This window comes from Anomaloglossus baeobatrachus, chromosome 4, assembly GCF_048569485.1.
Source record: "Anomaloglossus baeobatrachus isolate aAnoBae1 chromosome 4, aAnoBae1.hap1, whole genome shotgun sequence".
Taxonomy (NCBI): Eukaryota; Metazoa; Chordata; class Amphibia; order Anura; family Aromobatidae; genus Anomaloglossus; species Anomaloglossus baeobatrachus.
This window is the reverse complement of record NC_134356.1, coordinates 236,365,334-236,386,624: the sequence shown is the minus strand read 5'-3', so window position 1 is coordinate 236,386,624 and position 21,291 is coordinate 236,365,334. Positions and strand designations below refer to the sequence as shown.

Sequence of the window (21,291 nt, the reverse complement as noted above, 5' to 3'; positions counted from 1 at the left end):
GCTGCTCTCTGATTGATCTCCCATTCTCTGCACCTCATCTACTAACCAGTGTTTCCTCTAGACTGGGACTTAAGACTGCAGGCAGACCCTGGAGGTCATTACTCTTGTGCAGTATCCTAATGGCTGGAAGTCTCAAAGTGAACACCAGACTGGAGAAGCTGGGCAGAGCAATTATTAAAAAATAATCTGCATTCACCTGAATGTGCACTTTAGTAAAATTGGAATAAAATTTAATTCCATGCCAGTAAATTCTCTTCACTCTAGCTGATGGAAAAGGTGGTTTTACATGCTATTTGTTCAAGAGATGTACTTAATATTTCACAGAATATTTCTGCATTTTGGCCTTCATCTTGTTGAATAAATAATGACATGATGTAATATGGTATTTGTTGTTGTTCATTTGCGATTATATCTACAGTAATTTTAAGAACTTGTATGTCCTGATACATGCAACCATAAAATTCAAAGAGTGTATGAATAGTATTTGTAATGACCTAATATATTAGAAAGTGCCACAAAATAATTTACCTTCCACATATGTATGGGGTTAAGTAATTCTTTTCCATTGTCAAACAAAAATTACAAATATACTTACTAAAAAGTTGAAAAAGTTAATATACTCTTTTCTTTTTGTGCATTTGACTGCCATTTTATGTAATGGTGGTTATGGAGAAGGCTTGGGACAGGGGCTCCTAGACTGGCCCTCAGGCTATCCCTAATCTCAGAGTTACCTCTGAAGGTGAGGATGTCTGAACTGCCTTCCTGGCCCTGCGCCTGACAAGCCCTGATCTTATACCTCTTCCCCCCTACACCAGGGGAGGGCTGGGGCAGGAGTGTGATTAAACCCACAGACAAAGACAGACAGGGTAAATAAAAATTCTATCTCACAGTGCGAGGAAAATAAGAGCAGGGAGGAAATAACAAGGCAATGGGTGAACTCCTCTACAACGCCAAATAGCATGGAATACAATCACCTGCAGGACTGGGACACAACAGCATACAGACCAACATAGCAATAAACAATAGTTTTCGCGGGTAGTCAGATTTCACCATCTTAAAAAGACAGAGAGCAAATGTGCTAGATTTCAACAATATTTAATCCCAGAGGTAACAGGTCAGCAGAGGTTAGAGGTGGCTTTACACGCTACGAGAGCGCTAAAGCTAAAGCGATCTCGTTGGGGTCATGGAATTTGTGATGCACATCTGGCCGCGTTACCGATGTCGTTGCGTGTGACACCTATTAGCGATTTTGAATCATCGCAAAAACGTTCAAAATCGCTACTCGGTGACATGCCCCCCTCTTCCCAATTATTGTTGCTGCTGCAATAGCGATGTTATTCCTCATTCCTGCGGCAGCACACAGCTACGTTTGACGCCGCAGGAATGAGGAACCTCTCCTTACCTGCATCCCGCCATCAATGAGCAAGGAAGTAGGTGGGGGGGATGTTCGTCCCGCTCATCTCCGCCCCCTCCGCTTTGATTGGGCGGCCGCTTAGTGACGTCACTGTGACGCTGAATGAACCGCCTCCTTAGAAAGGAGGCGGTACGCCGGTCACAGCGACATCGCAGAGCAGGTATGTGCGTGTGACGCTGCAGTAGCGATAATGTTCACTACGGCAGCGATCACCACATATCAGCCGTATGATGGAGGCGGGTGCTATCACGCTCCACATCTGTAGCTTCGGCTAGCGATGTCGCAGCGTGTAAAGCCCGCTTAACTCTTGCTGGTCTGATCATGAATGAGCCCAGAGCTGGTTGACGCCCGAGCCTGCCTGTGTAACTCAGAAGCAACAGAGAAATCATAGGGGGAGTGTCAGAATCTGTAGTGTGAACAGCGTTTGATGCTGCCATGACAATTGGTGAGTTTTGATTAAGGCTCCGTGTGACAATTTATCTGCTTTTTTCCCTATCTAAAGACAAGGCTTTATTGTTTTACTCTTTAAAATTCACGAATATACCATATAGTGTAAAAAATATTAAAGTAGAAAATCACCTTCATTTTTTCTGTTGATTTAAAAAAAAAAAATCCAAGTGTATTTCCTTTTCAGCTAAAGGTAAATTCAGAAATTCAGACAATTTAATGCTTTATGTAGGTAAGTGTTGAAAAGTAAAAAAATTAAAGGACATACAATAAGAAATGTATGCACTAAAAATTACAAATTGAAATTTGTTACAAGTAAATTTGGATTGATACAGCTAAATGGAAGATCCTTGGAAGTAACAAAGGCCATTTGCGTCAGAGAAGTAATGTTGAAAGATTACTGAAAATCAAGTTTACAATCATCATTCAAAAATTTGTTCTTTTTACCCTGAGATCTAATCCCTCAGAATTTACTTTAGAAGACAGAAATTCACATTACTAAGAAATGAGATAACAGTTGCTACTCTGATTCTAAGGGCGGGCTTTGCACGTTGCAACATCGCACGTGCGATGTCGGTGGGGTGAAATCGAAAGTGATGCACATCCAGCGTCACTTTCGACATCGTAGTGTGTAAATCCTAGATGATACGATTAACGAGCGCAAAAGCGTCGTTATCGTATCATCGGTATAGGCTCCGACTTTTTTAAAACTACGCTGCCACGACAGGTACGATGTTGTTCCTTGTTCCTGCAGCAGCACACATCGCTGTGTGTGAAGCCGCAGGAGCCAGGAACATCACCTTACCTGCCACCGGCGGCTATACAGAAGGAAGAAGGTGGGCGGGATGTTTACATCCTGCTCATCTCTGCCACTCCGCTTTGATTGGCCGCCTGCCGTGTGACGTCGCTGTGATGTTGTACGACCCGCCCCTTAGGAAGGAGGCAGGACACTGGCCAGAGCAACGTCGCAGGACAGGTGAGTGCATGTGAAGCTGGCATAGTGATAATGTTCGCTACGCCAGGAATCACAAGATATCGTATCTGCGACGGGGGTGGGGACTATCGCGTACGACATCGCAGCATCGGCTTGGCGGGCATGGCAGGAGCGGGTCAGCATCATAGAAATTCATAGAGTGGAGCCGCTCCTGGCAGATGAGAAGCCGACCGGTCCGGGCAGTGCGATCTGATACTCGCTCCAGTCACACGCAAGTGTGACTCCAGCCTAAGAAAAGGTATCAGAGGAGATAGAGGCAGACACAGACATTCTGCTGCAAGTTCTCCTGAAGTTCTTCTGAAAGGAGAGTTTAAATCTATGACCAAAAAAACAAGTTTATGTGTAACTGTGGTTTAAAGAGAACTTGCAGCAGAATATCTGTGCATGTCTCTAAATGCTCCTTTCTCCTCTCTCTCTTTCTCCATAGAATCTTATATAAACAAATGTCATATTTTACCTCTGAATTGAGAGTGAGGGTTATTCCCATCTCCAAGATGCTATCCCGATATGTCTCTTAACTCATGTGCAGGTTATTGCAGCTTAGATATCCATAGTTAAGACCATGAACAAACTATCACTATATGAGTGGACATAACATGGATACCTAAGATGCAATGTCCTGCATCTGAGGTAAGAGACATGGCTATATCAGGAGAACTATACTACATTTCTAATTGGAGATATAAGCTAATATTATTATTATTATTACACCTACTATATATTGGGATAAGATCTTCCAAATGGGAATAACCCATTAACATCAATCCATAAGGAGAAAGAAGATTTCCCTGACAAGAGATATTACAAAGTTACTTATTTTCATCTGTACTATTGATTTTTGAAGTAAAAATTAAAATAATGCTACTCTTTAAAGGGAATCTATCATCAGGTTTTTGCTACCTCATCTGAGAAGCAGCATAATGTAGAGAAAGAGACCCTGATTCCAGTGATGTCACTTACTGAGTTGTTTGCTGTCATTTTGATAAAATCAAAGTTTTCTCTGCTGCAGATCTAACAGTTAGGCCGGAGTCACACTTGTGAGTGCCTTGCACGTATCTCTTTTGGGTCTCCCATCGCATCACCCGGCACTGCGCACACTCCTGACAGGAGCGGGTTGGTTGCATATATCTCTCTGCAGCTGAGATGCTCCTGTCCGGAGAGTGTCAGACCGTGCCGGGTGATGCCAGTGTGACTCTGGTCTTATATAGAGCTCATGAAAATGCTGGTCTGCCTGGCAGCACACCAAGTAGCATTCAAATGATAATCTACTGCTGATTAATCAGTGATTTTATCAAAACTACTCCAAATAGCCCAGTAATGAAACATCGCTTGAAATGGGGTCTCTGCCCCTACATAATGCTGTTCTCAGATTAGTTGGTAAAACCTGGTGACAAATTCCCTTTAAGTGCTGCATTAAACGTTCCTATTCATCGAGTTCTTCTCTGTATCTGTGCAAGTTTCAATATAAACATTTTAACACTAGAAGTCCCAGAGAGGGGTCATTTGACATCTCTACCATTGGAACCCTATGGAGCTCGAAATTCCTGGGACTTCTAGTGTTAAGTAGAGTTGAGAGCGGTTCGCAGTTCGTGGTTCTCCAGTTCGCGGTTCGAGTGATTTTGGGGGCTGTTCTAGATCGAACTGGAACTCGAGCTTTTTGCTAAAGCTCGATAGTTCTAGTTAAGTTCGAGAACGGTTCTAGCAGCAAAAAGCCAAGCTAATTACTACCTGGCTTTCCGCTGTAATAGTGTAAGTCACTCTGTGACTTACACTATTATGAAATTTCAGTGTGTAGTGTGCGGGAACAGCGCATTCAGATCACTGCTGCTGGGATAATGGCGATTGCCTTTTTTTTTTTTTCCTTGTCTTCCTTCCCTAAGCGCGCGCGTGTAGTGGCGTGGGCCAGCTTGTCAGACAAACCCAGACACACACACAGCTAAGTGGACTTTTAGCCAGAGAAGCAACGGCATGTGTGATAGGATGTGCATGTCACATGTCCCTGCATTGTAAATACGGGCATCTGCCCGTCTGGACGCCATTATCTGCCTTCTGCGTCTGGGTGTCAGTCACCGCTGGCGTAGCTCCTGTCTCCGATACTGCTGTGTACGCTCTACACACAGCGCTATACAGAATAGGGATAGAAGTTTCTATTAGCCCTTGTAAGGGCTAATACCAGCAGGCTCAGAGCCATAGGTGACAGTCAGGTCCGTGAAAACAGATTTTAACAGCTACACAAGATAACAGTGTCTGAGTAGCTAAGGTCAGGGATTTCCTTTCTGCATTTCCCCATTAGGAGGGATAGAAAATGAGGCTTCCTTTTCTCTACACAGACCCACAACCCTGCAACTGTACCCTCCTGCCCTTTGCACACTCAAGCTCATTGTTACTAAGCCGTTATACTAGCAAACACTGAGTAAACTTAGTGGCATCCTAAAAGTGGCTGTTGGACTTCCATTAGTGTCCCACTAGTGCAAATCTATTTGCAGCACCTCTGCATTGCACACTCAAACTCATTGTTACTAAGCCATTATACTAGCAAACACTGAGTAAACTTAGTGGCATCCTAAAAGTGGCAGTTGGACTTCCATTAGTGCCCCACTAGTGCAAATCTATTTGCAGAAACTCTACATTGCACACTCAAACTCATTGTTACTAAGCCATTATACTAGCAAACACTGAGTAAACTTAGTGGCATCCTAAAAGTGGTTGTTGGACATCCATTAGTGTCCCACTAGTGCAAATCTATTTGCAGCACCTCTACATTGCACACTCAAACTCATTGTTACTAAGCCATTATACTAGCAAACACTGAGTAAACTTAGTGGCATCCTAAAAGTGGCTGTTGGACATCCATTAGTGTCCCACTAGTGCAAATCTATTTGCAGAACCTCTGCATTGCACACTCAAACTCATTGTTACTAAGCCATTATACTAGCAAACACTGAGTAAACTTAGTGGCATCCTAAAAGTGGCTGTTGGACTTCCATTAGTGTCCCACTAGTGCAAATCTATTTGCAGACCCTCTGTATTGTACACTCAAACTCATTGTTACTAAGCCATTATACTAGCAAACACTGAGTAAACTTGGTGGCATCCTAAAAGTGGCTGTTGAACTTCCATTAGTGTCCCACTAGTGCAAATCTATTTGCAGCACCTCTGCATTGCACACTCAAACTCATTGTTACTAAGCCATTATACTAGCAAACACTGAGTAAACTTAGTGGCATACTAAAAGTGGTTGTTGGACTTCCATTAGTGTCCCACTAGTGCAAATCTATTTGCAGCACCTCTGCATTGCACACTCAAACTCATTGTTACCAAGCCATTATACTAGCAAATACTGAGTAAACTTAGTGGCATCCTAAAAGTGGCTGTTGGACTTCCATTAGTGCCCCACTAGTGCAAATCTATTTGCAGCACCTCTGCATTGCACACTCAAACTCATTGTTACTAAGCCATTATACTAGCAAACACTGAGTAAACTTAGTGGCATCCTAAAAGTGGCTGTTGGACTTCCATTAGTGTCCCACTAGTGCAAATCTATTTGCAGAACCTCTGCATTGCACACTCAAACTCATTGTTACTAAGCCATTATACTAGCAAACACTGAGTAAACTTAGTGGCATCCTAAAGTGGCTGTTGGACTTCCATTAGTGTCCCACTAGTGCAAAACTATTTGCAGAACCTCTGCATTGCACACTCAAACTCATTGTTACTAAGCCATTATACTAGCAAACACTGAGTAAACTTAGTGGCATCCTAAAAGTGGCAGTTGGACTTCCATTAGTGCCCCACTAGTGCAAATCTATTTGCAGAACCTCTGCATTGCACACTCAAACTCATTGTTACTAAGCCATTATACTAGCAAACACTGAGTAAACTTAGTGGCATCCTAAAAGTGGCTGTTGGACTTCCATTAGTGTCCCACTAGTGCAAATCTATTTGCAGACCCTCTGCATTGTACACTCAAACTCATTGTTACTAAGCCATTATACTAGCAAACACTGAGTAAACTTGGTGGCATCCTAAAAGTGGCTGTTGAACTTCCATTAGTGTCCCACTAGTGCAAATCTATTTGCAGCACCTCTGCATTGCACACTCAAACTCATTGTTACTAAGCCATTATACTAGCAAACACTGAGTAAACTTAGTGGCATCCTAAAAGTGGTTGTTGGACTTCCATTAGTGTCCCACTAGTGCAAATCTATTTGCAGCACCTCTGCATTGCACACTCAAACTCATTGTTACCAAGCCATTATACTAGCAAATACTGAGTAAACTTAGTGGCATCCTAAAAGTGGCTGTTGGACTTCCATTAGTGCCCCACTAGTGCAAATCTATTTGCAGCACCTCTGCATTGCACACTCAAACTCATTGTTACTAAGCCATTATACTAGCAAACACTGAGTAAACTTAGTGGCATCCTAAAAGTGGCTGTTGGACTTCCATTAGTGTCCCACTAGTGCAAATCTATTTGCAGACCCTCTGCATTGTACACTCAAACTCATTGTTACTAAGCCATTATACTAGCAAACACTGAGTAAACTTGGTGGCATCCTAAAAGTGGCTGTTGAACTTCCATTAGTGTCCCACTAGTGCAAATCTATTTGCAGCACCTCTGCATTGCACACTCAAACTCATTGTTACTAAGCCATTATACTAGCAAACACTGAGTAAACTTAGTGGCATCCTAAAAGTGGTTGTTGGACTTCCATTAGTGTCCCACTAGTGCAAATCTATTTGCAGCACCTCTGCATTGCACACTCAAACTCATTGTTACCAAGCCATTATACTAGCAAATACTGAGTAAACTTAGTGGCATCCTAAAAGTGGCTGTTGGACTTCCATTAGTGCCCCACTAGTGCAAATCTATTTGCAGCACCTCTGCATTGCACACTCAAACTCATTGTTACTAAGCCATTATACTAGCAAACACTGAGTAAACTTAGTGGCATCCTAAAAGTGGCTGTTGGACTTCCATTAGTGTCCCACTAGTGCAAATCTATTTGCAGAACCTCTGCATTGCACACTCAAACTCATTGTTACTAAGCCATTATACTAGCAAACACTGAGTAAACTTAGTGGCATCCTAAAAGTGGCAGTTGGACTTCCATTAGTGCCCCACTAGTGCAAATCTATTTGCAGAACCTCTGCATTGCACACTCAAACTCATTGTTACTAAGCAATTATACTAGCAAACACTGAGTAAACTTAGTGGCATCCTAAAAGTGGCTGTTGGACTTCCATTAGTGTCCCACTAGTGCAAATCTATTTGCAGAACGTCTGCATGGTACACTCAAACTCATTGTTACTAAGCCATTATACTAGCAAACACTGAGTAAACTTGGTGGCATCCTAAAAGTGGCTGTTGGACTTCCATTAGTGTCCCACTAGTGCAAATCTATTTGCAGCACCTCTGCATTGCACACTCAAACTCATTGTTACTAAGCCATTATACTAGCAAACACTGAGTAAACTTAGTGGCATCCTAAAAGTGGCTGTTGGACTTCTATTAGTGTCCCACTAGTGCAAATCTATTTGCAGAACCTCTGCATTGCACACTCAAACTCATTGTTACTGAGCCATTATACTAGCAAACTATGCTGCCAGTTTAAGGGCCGTAGTTGCATTGTCAGGGATAATTATTGTTGTTTATTCTGCTGTTAATAAAGCTAGACCACCGCTGCAATTTACACCACCTCTCAATTTTTACTACCACATTTTAAGTGCCCAATCTTGTTGCAATCAAATAGAGTGGCAAAATGACAGATGCTGGTGGAAAGGGGAAGAGGCATGTTGGAAAAGGAAAAAAAGGGTTTGTCCGTGGGGAAGGTGGCAAAGCTCCATTAACATCTGCTAAAGATAGACCATCTTCCAGCAAAAGTAAGATGTCTACTACTTACCGTGGACAAGCCGATGTGCTCCCTTTTTTACGGACACGAACAACTGGAACAAAGGTAGATGATGGCCAAAAAAGGAAAATGCTTGAATGGATCTCAAGTGGTCCAACAAGTGCCCTTTCCGCCACCTCAACTACCGCATCCAAAAAATACCAGTCCTCTGAGTTGTCAGCCCAATCACACTTGCTTTTTCCCAGCTCTGAAGTCTCCATCCGCCCTGCACAGTATGGTGGAACTGAGATGGCTGAGTCTGCAGAGCTGTTCAGTCACACTATAGCCTGGGAATCAGAGGTTTGCTCCCAAGCTACAGTGAGTACAGAACAGGAAATGGTCTGCAGTGATGCCCAGAACCTTTGTGACTCTGATTCAGGCCGTGAGGACCAAGTTTCTGAGCATAATGTTGACCCTTTTTCACAAACTGTAACACCTGTTGTTATAGACAATGAGGAACATACTGATGACGATGAGACGCAGATACCAGATTGGGATGACAACCTAAATATTCTGTCAGGGCAAGAAGAGGCTCGGTCTGAGGGTGAGGGGAGTGCAAACACAACAATTGATGAGGAAGTTCTAGATCCCACCTACTGTCAACCCACAGTCAGGCATTCGAGGAGGTCAACAGAGGCGGTGGAGGAGGATGCAACCGACGACGAAGTTACCTTGCACCTTCCTGGACAGAGTCAGAGCACTGATAGCACGTCTACAACTGCCTCCTCAGCCACCACTCTGCCTCTGAGCACTGGTCGGGGTGGATCAGCAGGTCGCATGCCCTCTAAGCCTTGCCTAGCCTGGTCCTTTTTTGACATAGCAAAAGATCGCCCAAATTATGTGATCTGTAAAATTTGTCGTGATTCTGTTAGTAGAGGGCAAAACTTCAGCAGTTTGACAACTTTTTCCATCAATCGTCACATGAATAAATATCATATGTCCCAGTGGGAAGCTCACCGTGCTGCAATGCGGCCTAGCGGGGCGAACCATCCACCGGCTTCCCCTTCCAGTGCATCCGCGCGCTCTTCATCTTCTAGGACTGTGGGGACAGCTGTCACACCTGGTTTTCCACGCACAACTTCCACCACTATACCGCGACCGGTTCGCTCATCTCTAGTGTTAAGCTTACCATCAATCATGTTCAACCCACATATAATAGAGTTCTTACCCTGGAGTATCTTTTAAGAGATGTGTCAAATCCACGGTTGAAATGCCAATCAACAACTGGTTGAAATATACTCTTCATTGTTTCATCATTAAAAGCATCTATGGAAAGAACATTGAAGTGACGAAGAAGGCGAGGGGTAACTCCATGTCTTTCCCCAGCAGGAGGCTGCATTGCCGCAACAATTGAGGTGTCCTCAATTTTGATCATGTTGGTGTCTTTCCTGTAAATGTAAAGGGATTACATAGTTGAATTAGATTAGAACAATTTTTATGACATATAAATAATACACAGATTTATTACTAAGGACTTCATAAGTCATAATATTTTACAAAGGGCCAAGCTTTCAGGTCTTCAAAAGATGAACAGGGGATTAGATCTCACATGCTGTCAGATGGAGATGATCGACTGCCACCAACTGTGGTGAATAGGTTATATTCTAAATGAAATACTGCTTTCCTTTAAAAATGTGCTCGAAGTAAATCACTGTGATGGACATTCCCTGGAAGAGCAAACAGAAACACACAACAAAGAAAGTTTTTTTTCTCTCCTCTTTGTAACATCATCTTGGAGAGAACAGAATTTCCCAACAATAGCAGAAAATGGAACACAAAATGAATTTGAATGATATAGCATTTCATATACCGAGCCTGTTGTCGTTTTTATGTTTCTTTCCCACAGCGGGGGGTCATGCAAGCCTGAACAGTTCCAGAAAATTGTGAAATATAAAATGTATGTGCATTTTTAAGTACAGCAGGAATATTTCTAGCCGGATGTTTTCTATAAAAATCATTTTATTATAGGAAATCTGTATGCGGTCTGCATCATCACAATGTCATTAAGCCGGTATAGTCAAAGCACAATTCTGCTGCTTTCACTGCTTTTACAGATTGATTTGTAGTAGGAAGAAATAGCCTTTAACAGTAGCTCTTATGTATCTAAATATCAAGTACATTTTATCCAAACACCATTCAGCATCCCTGGGAAGCTTAATTGAATGATTTTACGAGTTATTGAAAACTTCACAGTATCAATGTGTATGCTGACTTTCCATATTATATACTATAATTCTAGTATTATCGGAATTTACTAGCCCAATGGTATGCCTCCAGAAGAGGCACCCTAATATTTATTCAGCAGTCACTTGTAGCCCAGCACTGCCCCATTGATAGCAGTGCAGAATGTAATGTTGGCACATTTTGCAATATTCAGTTAACTTTCCAACACATTTTTTCATTCCCATTGAAAGGAAATAAGGTAGCCCGCACCCTGTGCCGGAGAAGAGCATTTCTCCACTACCGCTGCCCTTATCAGCAGGCTTGCTGTGCCCAATAATATACCTGGCACTGGTACATTCTTTGAAATATAATAGCTTTTTGATTTGTCTGTAATTTACAGACATGCTAACTTTGCAAAAGTGGATTTCATTGCCACATGTCAACTTTTAGCAAATCACTATCATGTCCTAAGCCACAGGGGGTCTCCAGCCAGGTCTCCAATAGGTAATTGTTATAGTCCGTTCCAGATAAGGTGATTTTTTTTAATACATATAAAATACTGTATACTACCTTGCCTGACTAAAGGGTTTATTCAGTTTTCCCGTATTTTAGATTACCGGTGTCTGTACTTCATAATACTTAAAGGAGCTTTTCTAGATCTTTGAACAACTGTAAAAATCTTAAAAATGATTTTGCATAAGCAAAGTAGAATTTTTGGATTTTTTTTAATGCTAATAATTAGTGTTGAGCGAGTAGCTAACTATTCGTACTCGCTATGCTGTTAGCGAGTACTGTCTATTATTCACATATTCGTTCCGAGTAGCGGGCACATTGTAAGTCAATGGGAAATACTCGCTAAGTAGCGAATAACCGAAAGCCATACATTTCATGCGCATTGCGAATAGTACAGTTTTCGGGTTACTCACTACTTAGCAAGTATTTCCCATTGACTTACATTGTGTCGCTACTTGTAACGAATATGCGAGTAGCGGACAGTACTTGCTAACAGCGTAGCGAGTACGAATAGTCAACTACTCGCTCAACATTAGAGTTGAGCGCGGTTCGTGGTTCGTGGTTCTCCAGTTCGCGGCTCGAGTGATTTTGGGGCATGTTCTAGATCGAACTAGAACTCGAGCTTTTTGCAAAAGCTCGGTAGTTCTAGAAACGTTCGAGAACGGTTCTAGCAGCCAAAAAACAGCTAAATCATAGCTTGGTTTCTGCTGTAATAGTGTAAGTCACTCTGTGAATCAAACTATTATCACATTTCAGTGTATAGTGTGCGTGAACAGCGCCTTCAGATCACTGCTGTTTCTATAATGGCGATCGCCATTTTTTTTTTTTTTTTTTCTTGTCTTCCTTCCCTAAGTGCGCGCGTCTTGTGGGGCGGGCCAGCATGTCAGCCAATCCCAGACACACACACAGCTAAGTGGACTTTGAGCCAGAGAAGCAACGGCATGTGTGATAGGATCTGCATGTCACATGTCCCTGCATTATAAAACCGGACATTTTCTTCACGGACGCCATTATCTGCCTTCTGCGTCTTTGGTGTCAGACATCACTGTCGCAGCTCCGTCTTCCTGAGTCCTATAGCCGATACAGCTGTATGCGCTGCATACACAGCGTTAGACAGCTTAGGGAGAGCACTTTATAGCAGTCCTTTTAAGGGCTCCAACCGGCAGGGTCAGAGAGCCATAGGTGACAGGTCCTGCAAACAGCAACAGCGTCTGTGTAGCCCAGGTCAGGGATTTCCTACCTGCATTTCACCATTAGGAGGGAATAGAAAGGCAGGCTTCCATTCCTCTACCCAGAGCACCACAATCCTGCCACTGTACCCTCTTGTCCTCTGCACACTCCAACTGATAACTAAGCCATTATACTAGCAAACACTCAGTGTACCTAGTGGCATCCTATACGTGGCTATTGGACTTTGCTATAGTCCCACTAGTGCAAAGACATTTGCAGAGCGCGTCTGCCTGCATTGCACACTACAACTCATTCTAAACAAGCCATTATACTAGCAAACACTCAGTGTACCTAGTGGCATCCTATACGTGGCTATTGGACTTTGCTATAGTCCCACTAGTGCAAAGACATTTGCAGAGCGCGTCTGCCTGCATTGCACACTACAACTCATTCTAACCAAGCCATTATACTAGCAAACACTCAGTGTACCTAGTGGCATCCTATACGTGGCTATTGGACTTTGCTATAGTCCCACTAGTGCAAAGACATTTGCAGAGCGCGTCTGCCTGCATTGCACACTCCAACTCATTAAAACCAAGCCATTATACTAGCAAACACTCAGTGTACCTAGTGGCATCCTATACGTGGCTATTGGACTTTGCTATAGTCCCACTAGTGCAAAGACATTTGCAGAGCGCGTCTGCCTGCGTTGCACACTACAACTCATTCTAACCAAGCCATTATACTAGCAAACACTCAGTGTACCTAGTGGCATCCTATACGTGGCTATTGGACTTTGCTATAGTCCCACTAGTGCAAAGACATTTGCAGAGCGCGTCTGCCTGCGTTGCACACTACAACTCATTCTAACCAAGCCATTATACTAGCAAACACTCAGTGTACCTAGTGGCATCCTATACGTGGCTATTGGACTTTGCTATAGTCCCACTAGTGCAAAGACATTTGCAGAGCGCGTCTGCCTGCGTTGCACACTACAACTCATTCTAACCAAGCCATTATACTAGCAAACACTCAGTGTACCTAGTGGCATCCTATACGTGGCTATTGGACTTTGCTATAGTCCCACTAGTGCAAAGACATTTGCAGAGCGCGTCTGCCTGCGTTGCACACTACAACTCATTCTAACCAAGCCATTATACTAGCAAACACTCAGTGTACCTAGTGGCATCCTATACGTGGCTATTGGACTTTGCTATAGTCCCACTAGTGCAAAGACATTTGCAGAGCGCGTCTGCCTGCGTTGCACACTACAACTCATTCTAACCAAGCCATTATACTAGCAAACACTCAGTGTACCTAGTGGCATCCTATACGTGGCTATTGGACTTTGCTATAGTCCCACTAGTGCAAAGACATTTGCAGAGCGCGTCTGCCTGCGTTGCACACTACAACTCATTCTAACCAAGCCATTATACTAGCAAACACTCAGTGTACCTAGTGGCATCCTATACGTGGCTATTGGACTTTGCTATAGTCCCACTAGTGCAAAGACATTTGCAGAGCGCGTCTGCCTGCGTTGCACACTACAACTCATTCTAACCAAGCCATTATACTAGCAAACACTCAGTGTACCTAGTGGCATCCTATACGTGGCTATTGGACTTTGCTATAGTCCCACTAGTGCAAAGACATTTGCAGAGCGCGTCTGCCTGCGTTGCACACTACAACTCATTCTAACCAAGCCATTATACTAGCAAACACTCAGTGTACCTAGTGGCATCCTATACGTGGCTATTGGACTTTGCTATAGTCCCACTAGTGCAAAGACATTTGCAGAGCGCGTCTGCCTGCGTTGCACACTACAACTCATTCTAACCAAGCCATTATACTAGCAAACACTCAGTGTACCTAGTGGCATCCTATACGTGGCTATTGGACTTTGCTATAGTCCCACTAGTGCAAAGACATTTGCAGAGCGCGTCTGCCTGCGTTGCACACTACAACTCATTCTAACCAAGCCATTATACTAGCAAACACTCAGTGTACCTAGTGGCATCCTATACGTGGCTATTGGACTTTGCTATAGTCCCACTAGTGCAAAGACATTTGCAGAGCGCGTCTGCCTGCGTTGCACACTACAACTCATTCTAACCAAGCCATTATACTAGCAAACACTCAGTGTACCTAGTGGCATCCTATACGTGGCTATTGGACTTTGCTATAGTCCCACTAGTGCAAAGACATTTGCAGAGCGCGTCTGCCTGCGTTGCACACTACAACTCATTCTAACCAAGCCATTATACTAGCAAACACTCAGTGTACCTAGTGGCATCCTATACGTGGCTATTGGACTTTGCTATAGTCCCACTAGTGCAAAGACATTTGCAGAGCGCGTCTGCCTGCGTTGCACACTACAACTCATTCTAACCAAGCCATTATACTAGCAAACACTCAGTGTACCTAGTGGCATCCTATACGTGGCTATTGGACTTTGCTATAGTCCCACTAGTGCAAAGACATTTGCAGAGCGCGTCTGCCTGCGTTGCACACTACAACTCATTCTAACCAAGCCATTATACTAGCAAACACTCAGTGTACCTAGTGGCATCCTATACGTGGCTATTGGACTTTGCTATAGTCCCACTAGTGCAAAGACATTTGCAGAGCGCGTCTGCCTGCGTTGCACACTACAACTCATTCTAACCAAGCCATTATACTAGCAAACACTCAGTGTACCTAGTGGCATCCTATACGTGGCTATTGGACTTTGCTATAGTCCCACTAGTGCAAAGACATTTGCAGAGCGCGTCTGCCTGCGTTGCACACTACAACTCATTCTAACCAAGCCATTATACTAGCAAACACTCAGTGTACCTAGTGGCATCCTATACGTGGCTATTGGACTTTGCTATAGTCCCACTAGTGCAAAGACATTTGCAGAGCGCGTCTGCCTGCGTTGCACACTACAACTCATTCTAACCAAGCCATTATACTAGCAAACACTCAGTGTACCTAGTGGCATCCTATACGTGGCTATTGGACTTTGCTATAGTCCCACTAGTGCAAAGACATTTGCAGAGCGCGTCTGCCTGCGTTGCACACTACAACTCATTCTAACCAAGCCATTATACTAGCAAACACTCAGTGTACCTAGTGGCATCCTATACGTGGCTATTGGACTTTGCTATAGTCCCACTAGTGCAAAGACATTTGCAGAGCGCGTCTGCCTGCGTTGCACACTACAACTCATTCTAACCAAGCCATTATACTAGCAAACACTCAGTGTACCTAGTGGCATCCTATACGTGGCTATTGGACTTTGCTATAGTCCCACTAGTGCAAAGACATTTGCAGAGCGCGTCTGCCTGCGTTGCACACTACAACTCATTCTAACCAAGCCATTATACTAGCAAACACTCAGTGTACCTAGTGGCATCCTATACGTGGCTATTGGACTTTGCTATAGTCCCACTAGTGCAAAGACATTTGCAGAGCGCGTCTGCCTGCGTTGCACACTACAACTCATTCTAACCAAGCCATTATACTAGCAAACACTCAGTGTACCTAGTGGCATCCTATACGTGGCTATTGGACTTTGCTATAGTCCCACTAGTGCAAAGACATTTGCAGCACGTCTGCCTGCGTTGCACACTCCAACTAATTATAACTAAGTTGCATTGTCAGGGATATTTATTCTTTATTATTCTGCTGTTAATAAAGCTAGACCACCACTGCAATCTTCACCACCTCTCAATTTTTACTACCACATTTTCAGTCCACAATCTTGTCGCAATCAACATGAGTGGCAAAATGACAGATGCTGGTGGAAAGGGGAAGAGGCGTGGTGTAAAAGGCAAAAAAGGTTTTGTCCGTGGGGAAGGTGGCAAAGCTCCATTATCATCTGCTGAAGATAGACCATCTACCAGCAAAAGTAAGATGTCTACTACTTACCGTGGACAATCCGATGTGCTCCCTTTGTTACGGACACGAACAACAGGAACAAAGGTAGATGATGGGCAAAAAAGGAAAATGCTTGAATGGATCTCAAGTGGTCCAACAAGTGCCCTCTCTGCCACTTCAAGTACCGCATCCAAAAAACACCAGTCCTCTGAGTTGTCATCCCAATCAAACTTGCTTTCTCCCAGCTCTGAAGTCTCCATCAGCCCTGCACAGTATGGTGGAACTGAGATGGCTGAGTCTGCAGAGCTGTTCAGTCACACTATAGCCTGGGAATCAGAGGTCTGCTCCCAAGCTACAGTGAGTACAGAACAGGAAATGGTCTGCAGTGATGCCCAGAACCTTTGTGACTCAGATTCAGGCCGTGAGGACCAAGTTTCTGAGCATAATGTTGACCCTTTGTCACAAACTGTAACACCTGTGGTTATAGACAATGAGGAACATACTGATGAAGATGAGACGCAGATACCCGATTGGGATGACAACTTAAATATTCGTTCAGGGCAAGAAGAGGCTCGGTCTGAGGGGGAGGGGAGTGCAAACACAACAATTGATGATGACGTTCTAGATCCCACCTACTGTCAACCCCCAGTCAGGCACTCGAGGAGGTCAACAGAGGCGGTGGAGGAGGATGCAACCGACGACGAAGTTACCTTGCGCCTTCCTGGACAGAGTCGGAGCACTGGTAGCACGTCTACAACTGCATCCTCAGCCACCACTCTGCCTATGAGCATTATTCGTGGTGGATCAACAGGTCGCATGGCCTCTAAGCCTTGCCTAGCCTGGTCCTTTTTTCACATCGAAAAAGATCGCCCAACTCATGTGATATGTAACATTTGTCATGATTCTGTTAGTAGAGGTCAAAACCTCAGCAGTTTGACAACTTCTTCCATGAATCGTCACATGACTAAATATCATAAGTCCCGGTGGGAAGCTCACCGTGCTGCAATGCGGCCTAGTGGAGCGAACCATCCACCGCCCGCCCCTTCCACTGCATCCGCGCGCTCTTCATCTTCTAGGACTGTGGGGACAGCTGCCACACCTGTTTTTCCACGCAAAACTTCCACCACTGTAACCGCAACAGGCAGTTTGCTTGTAAGGTCGTCAGTTGGTTTGGAAGGGGAAACAAGTGAGTGTGTACAGCTCTCTCAGACATCGATAGCACCAACGTTGGATGAAGGCAACATCATGTCTCCGCCTGCACTTTCCTCACAAACCTGCATTTTTCCAGGGACACCCTACTCAACACCGTCTACACACAGCAGCCAGATCTCTGTCCCTCAGATGTGGTCAAATAAAAGGCCACTTCCTCCGACCCATGACAAAGCTAAGAGGTTGACTCTATCCCTCTGTAAGCTGTTGGCTACCGAAATGCTGCCTTTCCGCCTAGTGGACACACAGGATTTTAGAGACCTTATGTCTGTCGCTGTGCCCCAGTACCAGATGCCTAGTCGCCACTACTTCTCTAAGAAAGGTGTGCCCGCGCTACACCAGCATGTCGCACACAACATCACTGCTTCCTTGAGAAACTCTGTGTGTGAACGGGTGCATTTCACCACCGATACTTGGACCAGTAAGCATGGACAGGGACGTTACATGTCGCTGACTGGGCACTGGGTAACTATGGTGATAGATGGTGAAGGGTCTGCTGCACAAGTCTTGCCGTCCCCACGACTTGTGTGTCAATCCTCTGTCTGTCCAAGTTCCGCCACTGCTTCTGCATCCTCCACCTCATCTGGGTCCTCCACCTCCGCCCCAAGCCTGCCTGGTCAGGCCACCAGCGTTCTCACTGCGCAGAAGGAATCACGCACCCCTCATTACTATGCTGGCAGCAGAGCGCAACGGCATCAGGCGGTCTTTAGCTTGACATGTCTTGGTAATAAGAGTCACACAGCTGAGGAGTTGTGGTCAGCTTTGCGGTCCGAGTTTAATAAATGGTTGTCTCCACTCAAACTGCAGCCTGGTAAGGCCGTGTGCGACAATGCTGCAAACCTGGGTGCGGCACTTCGCCTGGGCAAGGTGACACACGTACCTTGTATGGCTCACGTGTTGAACCTTGTCGTGCAGCAATTTTTAACACACTATCCCGGCCTAGATGGCCTTCTGAACAGGGCACGAAAACTGTCAGCTCACTTCCGCCGTTCAAGCGCCGCAGCAGAGCGACTTGCATCGCTCCAGAAGTCTTTCGGCCTGCCGGTTCATCGCCTGAAATGCGATGTGGCGACACGCTGGAATTCAACTCTCCACATGTTACAGCGACTGTGGCAGCACCGCAGAGCCCTGGTGCAATACGTCATGACGTATAGCCTGGGCCAACGAGATGCAGAGGTGGGGCAGATCACCCTGATGGAGTGGTCTCAGATCAAGGACCTATGCACCCTTCTGCACAGTTTCGACATGGCGACGAATATGTTTAGCTCTGACAATGCCATTATCAGCATGACGATTCCAGTCATTTACATGCTGGAGCACACGCTAAACACTATTCGGAGTCAGGGGGTGGGACAACATGAAGGGGAGGAACTACAGGAGGATTCATATGCGCAAGGGACAACAACATCACGAAGGTCCAGACGTTCATCATCACCAACGCAGCAGGCATGGGACCATGGGGGACAGGGATCGACAAGGGCGCATAGTAGCAGGCGAAATGTTGAGCAAGGTGCAGGAGAACATGAAGAAATGGAGGACGAACTGTCCATGGACATGGAAGACTCAGCGGATGAGGGAGACCTTGGTCAAATTTCAGTTGAAAGAGGTTGGGGTCAGATGTCAGAGGAAGAAAGAACGGGTAGCACCTCTATGCCACAAACACAGCATGGACTTGGTCCGCATGGCTGCGCAAGACACATGAGTGCCTTTTTGTTGCACTACCTCCAACATGACAGTCGTATTGTCAAAATTAGAAGTGATGATGACTACTGGATTGCCACACTATTAGATCCCCGGTACAAGTCCAAATTTTGTGACATAATTCCAGCCATAGAAAGGGACGCACGTATGCAGGAGTATCAGCAGAAGCTGTTACTAGATCTTAGCTCGGCTTTTCCACCAAACAACCGTGCAGGTGCAGGGAGTGAATCTCCCAGTTGTAACTTGACAAACATGGGACGGTCTCGTCATCTTCAACAGTCTACCCGTACCAGTAGGACCTTTTCTGGTGCCGGTAACAGCAATTTTATGGAATCTTTTCATAATTTTTTTAGACCCTCTTTTGCAAGGCCACCAGAGACAACAAGTCTGACACATACTCAACGGCTGGAGAGGATGATACAGGAGTATCTCCAAATGAACATCGATGCCATGACTGTGCAACTGGAGCCTTGCTCCTTTTGGGCTTCAAACATAGAAAAATGGCCAGAGCTCTCCAGTTACGCCTTGGAGATTTTGTCGTGTCCAGCTGCCAGCGTTGTCTCTGAACGTGTATTCAGTGCTGCTGGGTGTGTGCTGACAGATAAGCGCACGCGTCTGTCCAGTGACAATGTGGACAGACTGACGTTCATCAAAATGAACAAGTCATGGATCCAGAAGGAATTTACTACCCCTGTGTCATCCTGGGGAGAGTAAATGCTTGTGGATTTGGAATGTGCTTGATGCAAATCAAAACATCCTGTTTGCAACTAGGGCCCAAGTGCTGCCACTGATGTGGTGGGTGTCTGTGTGGCCCAATTTTTGGAAAAAAGGGAGACTCCGCTTGGAGTAACCCTTGCTTGCTGTGTTTTTAAAAGAAGCCAAGATGAACAGAGCTGGGATCAGGAAAGACTTTGCTACCTACCCCGGTGTCATCCTGGGGACGGATAAGAATGGCGTATTTTTGAATGTGCTTGATGCAAATCTAGCTGTGAAGTGTACAACTGGGGCACAACTGCTGCCACTGAATGGGTGGGTGTGTGTGGGGCCCAATTTTTGGAAAAAAGGGGAGACTCCGCTTGGAGTAACCCTTGCTTACATTGTTTTTAAAAGAAGCCAAGATGAACAAGTCATGGGTCAGCAAAGACTTTGCTACCTACCCCAGTGTCATCCTGGGGACGGCTAAGAATAGCGTATTTTTGAATGTGCTTGATGCAAATCAAAACATCCTGTTTGCAACTAGGGCCGAAGTGCTGCCACTGATGGGGTGGGTGTCTGTGTGGCCCAATTTTTGGAAAAAAGGGAGACTCCGCTTGGAGTAACCCTTGCTTGCTGTGTTTTTAAAAGAAGCCAAGATGAACAGAGCTGGGATCAGGAAAGACTTTGCTACCTACCCCGGTGTCATCCTGGGGACGGATAAGAATGGCGTATTTTTGAATGTGCTTGATGCAAATCTAGCTGTGAAGTGTACAACTGGGGCACAACTGCTGCCACTGAATGGGTGGGTGTGTGTGGGGCCCAATTTTTGGAAAAAAGGGGAGACTCCGCTTGGAGTAACCCTTGCTTACATTGTTTTTAAAAGAAGCCAAGATGAACAAGTCATGGGTCAGCAAAGACTTTGCTACCTACCCCAGTGTCATCCTGGGGACGGCTAAGAATAGCGTATTTTTGAATGTGCTTGATGCAAATCAAAACATCCTGTTTGCAACTAGGGCCGAAGTGCTGCCACTGATGGGGTGGGTGTCTGTGTGGCCCAATTTTTGGAAAAAAGGGAGACTCCGCTTGGAGTAACCCTTGCTTGCTGTGTTTTTAAAAGAAGCCAAGATGAACAGAGCTGGGATCAGGAAAGACTTTGCTACCTACCCCGGTGTCATCCTGGGGACGGATAAGAATGGCGTATTTTTGAATGTGCTTGATGCAAATCTAGCTGT

General features: G+C 44.8%; 1 protein-coding gene across 1 annotated transcript in view; it reads right to left on the bottom strand.

The window, feature by feature from the left end:
- Nucleotides 1-21,291, bottom strand: part of LOC142302376 (dynein axonemal heavy chain 3-like) — a 2,626,214-nt gene that overhangs the window by 1,099,140 nt on the left and 1,505,783 nt on the right. The window contains exon 44 of the mRNA XM_075343433.1: nucleotides 9,915-10,134. Coding sequence (XP_075199548.1) covers nucleotides 9,915-10,134 — 220 coding nt within the window. The remainder of the gene's footprint in view (nucleotides 1-9,914; nucleotides 10,135-21,291) is intronic.